This window comes from Diadema antillarum, unplaced genomic scaffold (assembly GCF_040938485.1).
Source record: "Diadema antillarum isolate AM-2024a unplaced genomic scaffold, OU_Dant_1.0 seq00002233_RagTag, whole genome shotgun sequence".
Classification (NCBI taxonomy): domain Eukaryota; kingdom Metazoa; phylum Echinodermata; class Echinoidea; order Diadematoida; family Diadematidae; genus Diadema; species Diadema antillarum.
The window spans coordinates 99,295-113,295 of NW_027272865.1; the positions used below are offsets into that span (position 1 = coordinate 99,295).

The following is a 14,001-nucleotide window of genomic DNA, read 5'->3' on the forward strand; positions in this document are numbered from 1 at the left end:
CTGTAGTGGTTCCACTCCTGCCTCTACTCTTTGTTATGTATATGTATATATAATCATGTTACATATTGAATTCTGCAAACTTCTCTTCATTCAATGTCACATCAGACACAAACATTGTTATGAATACAAAAGTAATTTTGTTCTCCCGTCACTTTTCTCAACGAATGTTAGAATGAGAACTACGGACCTATTGCTGCCTGCACGGAACTCATGTTGAGACTCCAGCGAAAAGACGAAGATTTCTTTGACCGTCTTGTGAAGGGACTTGATGAGAGTGGGTCAAAGGATCTCGCTCGTGAGCTACGTCACATGAAGAACTTTGCCCTTGGGATAGAGGATGCAGACTCTGATCAAAGTAAAGCCATCGCAATTTTTTTTATACTTAACCTTCACTTTATCACTTTTTCTTCCTGATTTCTTCCCGAGGTTATTACACTTTATATGAGTGTGGCAACAGAATCCTCGCGTACGTTTTCCACTTTCTTGGCAAACTGTTAATTAGACCTTCTTTTTTTCTGTCATGTTCGCTAACTAACTAGTGATCCTGCAGTAATTATTCTGTGCGCACTTCCAAGATGAATTATGCGACAAGTTAAGATTTGTTTCACGGGAATGGTTTGAATCACATGGTTATATTTTTGCGAAATAGTCTTACAGCAATTTACACTTTTTAGGTGCCAGCTATGATGAACTGTGCGGTTGTACCAACCAGATCAAGGTGTATTGACAAATGCTATCCTAAATCTATTTTCAGAGGGATGAATATACACACTTTGGTACAAGTTATCATGGGTGCGTAGTGGTGAATAGATTGGTGTCAAATTTGCCAAGAAAGAGCACACAGCACAGACGCAAAAATCACTCCTTCCCTTTATCTTTTTTTTTTAACAAATTCGGAAAATCTTTTCCTTTCGTTCTTTCCTATATTTCTTCTTTTGAGCAAGTGCAGAAACCAGCAAAGCTTTTGTAATTATAATCAAATCTAATCATATCAATTCACATTTCTTGCACAACAGATGAAGAAATCCCCATGGAAACAACCGAGACAGAAGAGGTGGTTGACGAGAAGACAATGGATGTGAACACTGCTGTCAATGAGGGACCCCAGGATCTCATACTGAGGCCTTACCAGGAGAAGGTTGCAGCTCAATCTCTTCGTGGTGAGAACTCACTGGTTGTACTCCCGACGGGCAAGGGCAAGACTGAAGTTGCCATTGCTGTGATCCAGCGACTGTTTTTACATTCTTCAGACAGTGAACTTGGTGCGAGCAGCAGCCATGGAAACAAGAAGACAGTCTTTGTTGTGAACAAAGTACGTAATTTGGTCAATTATCACAAAAATCCACTCACATAATGTAGCGAACACAAGCATAGATTTATGTCTATCCTTAATCAATTCAGTATACTGTTCGTCACCTATCATGCCTATGACGTATTTTCTCCTGCTTATAGCAATGAATTATTATTATTTTTTTTTTTTGTGTGTGTGTGTGTGTGTGTGTTCTGAAAGGTGCTAGAAGCATTATGCTTTTGGGTTACACGTTCGCCCGTCTGTCCACACAGATCTCGTTGTCAGAAGCGGTAAGGAACATGGGTATACATTATACAGAGCTTTACCATTTCTTTTGTTTTCATAATATACTATCTATAATATGAAATAAGACATAATGAGGCAGTAAAGTCTACGTGTATGACTCAGAATCATTCGAGGCACTTAAAAAAAAAGTGGTTGTATGGAGTGTTATATTCAATTTCTAATGAGTGAATTCTGACTCCAGACAAAAATTGATTAGCGCACAAGAGAGGAGCAGGAATTGACTCTTCTGTTCACAGATATTTTTCAGGAGTAAAGTTCCACACTTTCTTCTTGTAGGTCCCCCTTGTAACACAGCAGAAGGAGCGCTGTCTCAAGTACCTTCGTGGTAAGTGCAGGGTGGTCGGTGTGAGTGGGGAAGAGATTGCTGGGGCACCGCTGGACACTGTCATTGACAGCAATGACATTATCGTGCTAACAGCACAGATCCTGGTCAACGCACTGAAGAATAGCACGTCGGGAGTTAGTCTGTCTCAAATCGATCTACTCGTCTTGGACGAATGTCATCATTGTCAGGTTCGTTTTCCCTAGCTCATCTCCTACGTGACCTAGAAGAAGTCTATCTTAGAAATACATGGACAAATTAACAATGGCAGCCTCGCTACAGTGATAGCATTGTTCTCCCTAATGGCCCTCTCTTCTATCTGTATGTCATCTGTTCATCTGGTTAAAAGAGAAAACAAAAAAGCCCCACCTACTTCGTCTTTAATGTGTGTTTTTCCAGGCTTGTCGCAGAGTTCAACTAAACAAGACTACCAAAACGAAGTTTAACATTTCACTTCTGATCGATTGTTTTTGTATCACTTAACATAAATTGTTTACCGTCGTCCGATCAGTCAATGTAAACTGGTTTTCAATGTCTGATCATTTCTATCAACGTTTTGGCATTCTGCAGAAATCGGACCCGTACAATGTGCTCATGGCTCTTTACCGCGACCTGAAGCTGAATCAACCGACGGCTCAAAGACCTCAGGTCAGTTCCTGTCAAACGAGGGATATAGAAGGAAAAAGACGTTTAGAGTTTTCTACATGCCATACTGCTGTATTTAAGATTGTGGTTATTTTGACATTACATAGCATCACAATCAGCTGTAGAAAACTTGCATTATAGGGTATAACTAAACTTCCATTCAATGAAATATGACACTTGAACCAAGAATTCCTTAACTTTCATAGTCTATTATCGATTTTAATGAGACTTTCACCATTTTGTTTATCTGATACTTGGATGAATTATCTCGAACTACGAAGGTCTACTGTAATGTTATGGGAAATTCAAAGAAAACGTCCAACTGACTGATTTATTTCGCTCGTGTGCTGGTACGAACTGTACTAATTCGTACTTTCTTTTAATACCATGGTCTGTGGAAGAAGCATAAATCTAAAATGAATTGAATTGAAATTAATTTAATTGAAGTGAATCTTATTTCAGTCTTATGAAACATTCTTATCGTGGTCAGATTCTAGGCCTAACAGCTTCTCCTGGTGTTGGAAACGCGAAGAACCTGAAGGAAGCAGAAGAGCATATTATTAAGCTGTGTGCCAACCTGGACGCCATTATACCTCAAGAAACCAACGACGTGACTTTCGATGACCAAGACGACGGTCCAAAACAAAGTGAGTAGGGCGCCCTCTAGGGCCCTTCACCCATACTTTGTTGTTGTTGTTGTTTTGGTTTTAATGGCGTGTATCACTCAGAACTGAGTATTTACGTTGTTGTTGTCGTCGTTTTGGTTTTAATGGCTTGTATCACTCAAGATTGAGTATTTACGCAAGATTGAGTTTTTGTGGCACTTGTAGCCTTTTGTCAAGGACCTCTTGCTGTATGATGGCCATAATGGGCGAGCGAAGCGAGCCCAGCCGAGCGCGACAGCGCTAGGCTGTCCAACTCAGCTGTGCTCACTTCGTTCGCCCACATTCTGTCACCACCACTATACCCGATGCTGATCGCAGTCTGAATACGTGACATTCGTCACTTGTAATTCACATTCTTCTGATCTTGAAGCATAGATTGGTAGATGCAGTAAACATGGCATAATATCAATTCATCAATATTGACCCGTGGTTACGATTCAACAGGCTTAAATAACGGAATTCGGGACAGTTCAATCTAATTCGGGTTTGTCACGACATTCGTTCTCCCACCTAGACTTGGAGTCTTTGCTAAAAGTGCGTCAACAGAATCTTGAACACCTTGGTCATTATACCTGAGAGAATATTAATTATAGTCAATACAGCGCCATTTCATGGTTAAGTTAAAACATGTAAATACGAGAGGCAATAAGCGGTTCCGTAACCCGGCTAAGTTAACGCGATGCTCGTCGTGTGAGAATATTGCAACATGGATATTTGCTTGGTGAAAGTAATGTTTACTTCGAAAGATGAACTTGAATATTATGTTCAACCGTCGTGCTGTATACACAGAAAAAAAAAACAATACAAGTAGCATAACAATAAACCAGCCACTGACACCCGTTCGATTTATGCACACTCGTCTAATGCCCACTGACCATAATTAATGTTGACATCACAAACTGTCAAATCAAGCGCTTAATCCTATTTCTTCCTCTCTCTCGTCTCTCTTCACGTTAATCTGCACAGGAATGTGTCGTCGCAGCAGAAAAAGAAATAGTTATTTGGACCCGCAGTGAAACAAACAACAAATAGACAATATGTAGAACAAAAAAAAAGTAAAAATCGAAGCATCTCGGTTTAAATGACTTACTACTGGTAACTTTCAAGTTCGTGTACCCTGTCTGAAACTACAGGACTTTCATACCATGCATACAATTTCCTTTGCTTCTTTTGTTTTTTCGCATGTTTGGAACCTACTGGTCAAATTCTATCCTACCATGTCCTAGCGATCATATATTAACGAGAATGTCGCTAATTGGTTTTCTTTTAATCTGTATCTATTACAGTTCAGAGGATAGTTCCAGGACGCTCCGGCAGAGATCCTTTCTTCAGGAAAATTTCTGACATCATGGCTGACATCGAGAATAGGATTGCTGAATCGAGAGGTGAGCTTTGATGTACAGGCGACTGTCGTTATAATGAAGTCCTAGGGACTGGTAGTTTTCTTTCGTTTATATCAAAATTCCCGTATATCTGACACAAATAAAGTGTATGAAGATATGTAACTGATAATTCTGGCCCCTGAATTCTGCTCCGTTGTAGCCAATATGTCGTTATATCCATGTTCGTTATAACAGGAGTACGCCCTATTACGTACTGGTCTTGTACAAACCGGATTTAACGGAGAAGTAAGACACAACGCTTATATTGACTTTATGCATACTGAAACAGAACACGTATCGTAACGATACTATAGAGTAATATTTGAGTACAGTGTCATTTGAATTCTCGCGGTTACCGTAACGAGAGTTGTAATCATTCACTATGCTATTTCTAGGAGGCATATTAGGCCTACATAGTAATGATAAAGGAGGCTGTCATACGGGAACAATGTTTCCTTTTTGTCGAAGTCTGTGATACTATTCACATAATTTTATCTCCGTAATGAAATGAAATGAAATAAAATGTAAGACACTCTCACAAGCAGGAATCATTGTAGTGCAAAGCTGGATGCCAGAAACTACAAAAGAATATTTCCAGTGATAAATAGTAGGCCTACATGTAATTTTGTACACTTAAACCGGAAGGTCCCTCGTCTCACAAGGTATACTAGTACACAATATAGGTTTCGTTGACGCCACTTGACTGATCCTTTGAAAATGTGTATTTCCTTGATGGCTACCGTAGAGGGCTCGCGACTTCTGACTGCTGACAGCACCTCGACAACAGCACGCTCAAAGCGAGGCCAGCCACACTACGAGAACTGGGTGGTCGATTTCACCAAGCAAATCAGACTTCGAGTGAACGATGGCGAAGAGTGTCAGAAACTTCTCACCTACGTAGAGTTCCTCAGGGTGAGAAAATTTCCTCAGACTTTTAAAGCAATGATGCTGCTTGAAAAAAAAAAAAAAACCGAGAGAAAGAATTACATGTAGGCCTATTGTATAAACTTGTAGTTGACGTTCAATCCAGTACATCTGCTTTTAGCACGCGAACACAACATAAATGAAATATTCAAATTCATGAAATTCTTCGTTCGAGATGTTTTCATTCCAACTGATTGACAAATTGCCCTACATCGACGTAAATAAGCACTGAATTGATCAGTGATCAATTCATTGCTTAGGTCGATGTAGGGCAATTTGTCAATAAATGAAATAGCTGTTGTTTTCGACAAAAATACTGGAAATTTTCAAGTCCTATTGTTTGATGGAATGACAAAAACAAAACTATAAAAAAAAAAAGATCCCACAAACTCTCTATCAATATAAGGAGGAAATCTCTTCCTCACATTACGATGTCCAATAATATACCAAAACACCAATGTACCAATATGCCAACATACCAGCATACCAAAATACCAACGTACCAACATGCCAACGTACCAATATACCAATATACCAATATAGGGCCTACCAACATACCATTACACCAACATCACACCAATTTACTAATATACCGATATACCAACATGGGTTACGTGTTGATGCATGTGCTATCACATGTATTTCAACTTCGTCACCTGCAGATAGCCTATAATGAATGCAACTATTTCTTTTATAATTACACGAAGGATGACAAAATTGCGTGCTTCCGAGTCAATCTATTGATATTGCAGGGGCAGAATTTTTGTATTCCAATCAAGATTTGCTTTAATTCACTCACTTTTATGTCGGGAAAAGCTCCTTAATGTATGGACAAAACTAATGAAATGAGAAAGATTGTGACTTGACTTCACACTGTGATGATGATTATCATCTTAAATATTAAAGGTTTGTCATTTGTGCACATGGTATATACAGAAATACAACAACTGCCTGTTCATCAACCGTGATGTGCGTACCACTGACGCCATTGACTACATGGAGGAGTTCCTAGCCACTTCAGAACGAGAGATAGCTTCGGGCCTGACTGATGTGATTCTAGCCAAGCAGTTTAGAGGTATATGACCCACATCATTTTGAAGTTTTCATCGGGTTGTATAGTCACAATGTATAGTACTGTACAGATAATTAAGACAATAAAGATAATTACGAAGATAACAAGAACAAAAGACCAACTAAGATTTAAGGATTACTACTAGTACTCTGTTTTGCTCTTTTTTGTATACTGCAATAATTGCCACAAAGAAGCCATAGAGGTTGGCATTTTCTACAGCCAGAATGTTATGTGACATCATATTCGATAGAATTGTGATACACTTGGAATGGTCGGGGAGTTCGGTGTGGAAAGACAGTTCACTATTAATATTTTTCTAAGGTGATATGACAACAATGGATTCTTGAATGTGTGTGAGTTTGTGCGTGTGTGTGCGTGTGTTCCTCATGTCTGTGTGTCGGTGTGTCTGTGTTTTGCCTGTTTATGTATAATTTGGTGTTATCCCTCAGCCCTTTTTTTCAGCAAAGTAAATGAGGTTTCACAGAGTTTTGATTTTTCACAGACGCTCTCCCCGAACTGCGGCAGTCCTCCGAGCTGGATCAGAGCAGAAACCCCGTGCTGGCCGAGCTGGGGAGAAGGCTAAAGCACGAATACCGAGTGGAGCCTGAATCTCTGACCATCATCTTCACCAAGACACGCCAGTCAGCTATGGCTCTGGTCAAATGGCTGAATGAGGAACCGTTCTTGCAGCAGTTCAAGGCTGGTTTCCTTATCGGAAGTGGTGATCAAGGTGCATAATTATGTTCTCTTGTATTAAAGCACAAACAAAAGTGGTCACTATTTCGGGACATCATATTACACTTAGTACTTTCGCATGTTAGTAATCCTTGTCGAAAACACGCAGGCTACTCCCATTTCATAGCGAAGTACGGCAGACAACTCGGAGAAATACTGCACGGTATATTTGAATTCTCATGAGTGAGCTAAAAATATTTACATTCTAAAGGTTAATGTTTACAATTTCTGTTTATGCTCTCCTCATGTCACTCCTCACTAAAATTGCTAAACCGTACAATACATCCTGGACTGATCTGCTTTGATTTTTTTCTCTCCTTTCTTAACTTTCTGAAAATAAATTTCAAAAACTTTCATATTCATTTTATTTCATACTTTCTTGCTGTCATCACAGCTCTAGGCTTCCTACGTGTACTTCTGTAGACCACGTCGTTTTGTCTGCTTGTCTTTCCAACAGGAATGACTTCTAACGCACAGGCTGAATTGCTCAAGATGTTCAGAGAAGGAGAAAAGAAAATCGTCGTTTCTACGTCAGTAGCAGAAGAAGGACTCGATATCCAGAAGTGCAACGTTGTAGTCAGATACAACTACGTGACCAGTGACGTAGGACACGTGCAGACAAAAGGTAACTGGCCGACTCGGGATACGATCGTAAAAATTTGTGATTGAATGCATTTCAGAATCGAAACTGAAATGACTTCTTCCATTTTTTTCCTTTCGCGTTGTGATTGTAATTGCATGTTATCAGTATAATCAATTCATAATCAGTCTTTCTTCAACGATCGTGGTTGGCAAGTAATTTGGTTCTACACTATTATTTTGTTGTTGATGTTGCTGTTACGGAGCTTCGGCACTCTGAAAGCCATTTTTGCCTCCTCCCCATTCAGCTGCCTGTGGACCATTGACTGCTTCTAAAAGCAATTCGACGGACATACCTCCAAATATGCGCCATGTTTGTTTGTTTGGTGTTTTTTTTTTTTTTTGCTATTATTGAAATTGAAAGTGAAAATTAAAATCTAAGAATCTATCCTAACACGAACTTAACTTGCATTGAATCATTTTTCAAAACGTTAAAGGACAATTCTGGACCTGAAATAACTTTAAAAAATGAAAGCAATTTAAAAGCAGAAGCATGACAACTTTTACTCAATTCATATAGAAAATAAGGAAGTTACGATATTCTAAAGATTTTATATTTTTATGTCAAAAAAGTTCTCGAGCAGTATAAATGCGCAAATTAGTGAGCTGATTATCATCACCTCACAAGTGTTCTATTAATCGTTTACGAAACAAGAGACATGGGTGTTCAGCGCTCACCTGAGCATCGCAAGTTCACCTTCCACGCATTCTTGCAGACTATGACCTACACACGAGTGAAGAAGAAAAGCATACATAGCAAACTGGGGAGGGGGAGTGGTCAAGGGGGTGAATCATATCTATTCTATCACAATGGTCAAGTGATGGCGAACATACCTGCTAAGTTTGTAGACAATTTTGGCATGCCTTTTCAAAAAGAAAATGAAAAACGTGAAAATGAAAACGTGAAATCATAGTAAACTTCACCGAAATCACTTAGCTCCCACCATTAAAGGACAAGTTCACCTTCATAAACATAAGGATTGAGAAAATGCAGCACTATTAGTAGAACACATCAGTGAAAGTTTGGACAATCGATGCAAAAGTTATGAATTTTTAAATTTTTTGTGTTGGAACTGCTGGACGAGGAGACTACTATAGCTTGTGATGTCATATGAGTACAACAGTATAAAGAAAATGTAAAGAAAATTCAACATATTTTCAATTTTTTCGCATAATAAATGAGCATTTGACTTGCCTCTTTCTAAATGTAGGGGGAATAATATTAGCAATGACATATGTCGGTAACGAGTCAAGGGAATGTGTACTTTTTTCAAAAGATGAAACTTTGTGAAATTCTCTTTATATTTTCCTTATATTGTTGTACGCATGTGACATCATACACTGCAGTAGTCTTCTCACCCAGCGGTTACTGCACAAAAACTTCAAAAATTCATAACTTTTGAACGTATTGTCCGATTTTCCTCAAACTTTTAATGATGTGTTCTACTAATATTGCTACATTTTCTCAATCCTTATGTTTATGAAGGTGAACTTGTCCTTTAAATCCATAGGCTTATAAAAAGTGTATAATGTACATCAAAATGACTGAATATACACGTAGGCCTGGTTCAATACACAGTATATGTAGAACAATTTATTTGAAGGCAATAATAGATAAAATCCGTTGACGTCAGTTTGGTTTTTGTAGGTTTTTGTTTTCTTTTGGTGATACGTATATAATTTCTCCGAATTCTGAACATGTGACCCACAGGTCGAAGTCGAGCGTTCAACGGCAAGTCGTACCTTGTAGTCAATGCTGATCTCCAGCTTGAGTATAGGGAACTACAGAACATCATGCGGGTCGCCATGATGAAAGAGTCGGTTCAGAACCTGGCCAAAATGGATCGGAAAGTGTTAGCCAGGCGGGTAAGTTCTCTCTTTATCTCACTCACTTACTCTGTTTGTTTTCACCTCCCTTTCCCCTTCCCGCTTGACTGCTCCTCTCAAATTTAAGTGTATGTTGTAGATAACGCAAAATATATATATTTTCATATCGGTTGCGTTCTCGTATGGGTCTTGCTCAAAAGAAAATTTACAAAAGAACGGATAAACTACAAAATTATACTCTTTATGAAAATAAGACATGATAAGACAACTAAAAACGAAAATGGCATAAAACCGGCAGCTATGATTATTTTGAGAAAAGTGGCCAATAAGACGATTGGATGCAAACGGGCGCAACAAGATTTTACCAAAGGATTAATTTCTTCTTTATTTTTGTCAACAGTTGCTAACCTGCTACATGAAAGTAAATCGACAGTTTCAAATTTCAAACTTTTTTTCTCTGATTTTGAAATTCAAACAAAAGGTACAGTGACAGTGTTATATCGATGTGTGAACAAATTTCATATCCTACGAAGACAGGCCAGATATCATATAGATAACATTCATGGTAGGGTAGAGACATAATGATATAGAATGATTCATCCGAATGATAAGAATAATTATGAACAGTTGTCGGAGGTTAAAGTATCATGTAGCCGAACCGATTAAAGGTACCAAAGCATCTTTTGTTAGACCAACTACTTTCTTATAAGCACACTCTCTGTTGAAAATCGAAATTAGTGGAAATCCTGTAAAAATGATGCAGGACAGCGTATTAATGGGTATAGAATTTATTTCGGAAACAGGCCACGTGTTAATACTTTGCGTCGTTTTGCCTCCAGTAATGAAGGAATAAACATATACATTTCCATTCACGTAGGCCTACATGAAGTCTCTATATGCTACGCAATACAACTATACATGCTTTCCTCATCTATACTAACTCTCTCTACCCCTTCCCCCATTGTGGCTTTTAAACACATACGCAAGCACGCACGCACACACACACACACACACTCACGCACACACACAACAATCATATATATCGATATCTGTAGGGCCTATGTAGGCATACCTGTGCTTTGGCGTCTTATCCGCTATATACCGACGGTTTCACGCTGCAGGGCGATCAATCCTCAACAAACTATACTAGTACATGTATATCCAACGGATATGTATTATATATGATAGAGAGAGAGAGAGAGAGAGTTATGTATATGTATATATATAAATATGTATTTTATGTATATATAATTTTAGCAAAAATGACGGCACATGTTACTAATTTACCATTTACCCCACTGTGAATCGGTGTTCCTTTCAGCTCAATCGATGGTCATTCGCCCATACACATTCGTAGGGTCTTAATGATGAGGACTTTTTAGAGTTATCATGGCAATCACTTCGGAATAACGATGTCATGGACCACTGTCATGGTCTGGCCCTATTTTCACAGTAAAACCCTATAGAAATTAAGAAATAACAAACGAACGCCTTCACAAAACTATGTATACCTAAATTTAAACTGCATTAATATTTCCAAAGCTATCGGATAGTGCGAGCGAATGAACTTAAATGTCCTCGAAAGCATGTAGTCTGATGCTATTTTTAACCGTAATTGTGTCTTGTCTCTCTTAGATACGAGAGGAGCAGAGAAAAGACCAGAAGGAACGTTTGATGAAAACGAAAAGTCTGCAAGCCAAGACTGCTAGGCGAGTCGATATGTCCATCAAGTTCCACTGCATCAATTGTTTGACCATGGCTTGCACTTCCGATGACATTAGATCATTCAGAGGTTCCCATCACGTGGTCTGCAACGATCAATTCCTTCAGTGCATCCAGCGTAAGGATTATGAGAAGGTGAAGATTCTCGACGGAATGGAACACCGTCAGGAGATCTTCTGCGGCAAGTGCCAAAAGAAATGGGGGACCATGGTGGTCTACAGAGGACATAAGCTGCCCCTCATTGCTGTCAAGAACTTCACATTGATAAACCAACAGGGACTCAAGATGCTCTTTAAGAAATGGAAAGAGGTGCCATTCACGATCCGAGACCTTGACCTGAGTGACCTGGAGGAACAGGTCAACAACCTCTCAGCGCCAAACGACGACGATGCCGGCAACCAGAGCGATGACGGCAACCAGAGCGATGACGACAATCAGCTGGCATACTTCAACATCAAGGAAGACGAAAATAACTAGGCATCATGGTCTTCGTGGATATAGGAACGGTGTCTGATACCCTTATCATAATTCATGCAGCCAATGTTGAATTCCTCTAAAGCACATTAAACGTCTTATAGGCCTAAATACTCTTCTACGCAATGTTCACTTCTGCTGGGATTTACAATGCAGGAACCCGACTTCTATATAGCATATGCAAAAATTCGGAAAAACAAGATCTAACTAAACACCAACTCCGTTATAAAGACATGACGTGAATGATATTGAGATGTGAATTTTCTTCAAATTGTTTCCCTGCTGGTCTATAATTTGACAAACATGTCTGAAAGAAGTAACCAAGGGACTCGAGCCTGTCATCATGGTCATTTACTGCTATAGATCAGCAGTTGCGATCGTACAAAATAATTTCATTTTTGTAGAGGGAGACAAATTGAAAAAAATTTACACCTCAACCTTCACCCCTCATATCTTGCTTTCGTGCATGATATTATTGACATTGGTCATGCTGCAGCAAAAGTATGCACATCCTAAGATACTACGTAGAGCATACATCACAGCATCCGAACTAAACACGTAAACAACAGGATAAGTAATTTTTTGATTTTTTTTTTAATATATAAAAAAAAAATGTGACGGAAACAGCCGTTCTCAATCTTTTCTAATACTCCCATCTCACAGTCCCTTCATAACAATGAGTTATTTACTTGCGCCGCACAATGTGTAAATCACTTTGTATAGGCAAAGGCCATTGTATTCTTATATCCATTTTTTTTCAGATACCATATCAGAGCTGTTCTACTATATGTTTATATCCACTTTTGGATATGGAAATAGAGTTACCCATGTACATTTTTCTTTTTTAAACAGTTACACATTTATTTCATAGTATCAATTGTTACAAGCTTACGACACAGTGTTAGTATCCAAATCATCAATAAGGCATACGTTAATAATGCAAGTTTTATCATGTGGTATAGTATGCACTAGATTTTATTCATCATTGATGACACTTCTGATTATCTTGCAGTATGATTTGTTACTGGAAAAGAACACAATTTCGACGATAATGTGAAAGCGGTAAAAACTCAGCGTAACGGAGATCACCTATAGGCCTACTTATCATGAACAGGGATTTACAGGGAAAACATGGCTGGTTTACATTGTGGTACAGTATATGGCAAAATATAAACGAAGTGTTGTTCATATTTGTTGTTTGCATGTATAACGAATTGAATGTATGCATTACTGATCACGTAGTCTACATGTATTTGTATTGTATTTTGTACTTTTGTACGGTATTGTCTGTATATTAGTCAACTAAAGAATGATAATGATAATAATACTCATAAATAATCATAATCTAATCAAAGTAGAGTTCATGTCCATACGTGTAAAGCTGTTTTGAATTGTACCATTTTTTGAAACTCAGAATCGGACTTCTCTCACACAAATTGTCCCACATTTATATACATTGTACTTAGAAAAACAAGAATAAATCTACATAACTTTTTTTTTCTACTTCGTTCATACAATGCATCTACATGCATAATCATATTTGCTTTTAACTCGTTGTTACTGCCTTGTAGTAAAAAAAAACAAAAAAAACCATGATTTATTTCAAACTGCGGAAAGGCTTGTACCCAAGAGCACGGATTTCCTGTTAAAAACTATTGAGAGATCTACTCCAACTTCAGTTGCTGATTTTAATCACTATTACTTGCTGATACTTGCAACTCACTTGCAGTCTCTTCACTTACATCATGAGTCTTAGCCTTCTATTAATCATTTTCTGTGGTTTTGAAATTCATTTCGCATAGGAAAAGCTTCAAACGTATAGATAAGCATCAGAGCAAATCATGTCACAAAATGTGTTTTTATAAGTATCAAATTATGTAAACAAGATTTTGGCGTCATTTTTGTCTCATAGTGTAATATAACAACATACATTGTACTGCATAATGAAATATGCTAACATAATAATTTCATACCGAAAATTTACCAGATAGACACGT

At 38.2% G+C, this 14,001-nt stretch overlaps 1 protein-coding gene across 1 annotated transcript; it reads left to right on the forward strand.

Annotated features, from left to right (window-relative positions):
- The first annotated feature begins 229 nt into the window (after positions 1-229).
- Positions 230-12,206, forward strand: LOC139714331 (antiviral innate immune response receptor RIG-I-like). Its single transcript, XM_071626042.1, has 12 exons — positions 230-355; positions 1,017-1,312; positions 1,874-2,110; positions 2,490-2,567; positions 3,055-3,211; positions 4,516-4,614; positions 5,357-5,523; positions 6,472-6,610; positions 7,110-7,337; positions 7,800-7,967; positions 9,693-9,847; positions 11,444-12,206. The coding sequence occupies exons 1-12, from the start codon at positions 310-312 to the stop codon at positions 12,005-12,007; spliced, it is 2,334 nt and encodes a 777-aa protein (XP_071482143.1). The 5' UTR covers positions 230-309; the 3' UTR covers positions 12,008-12,206.
- The last annotated feature ends 1,795 nt before the right edge of the window (positions 12,207-14,001 follow it).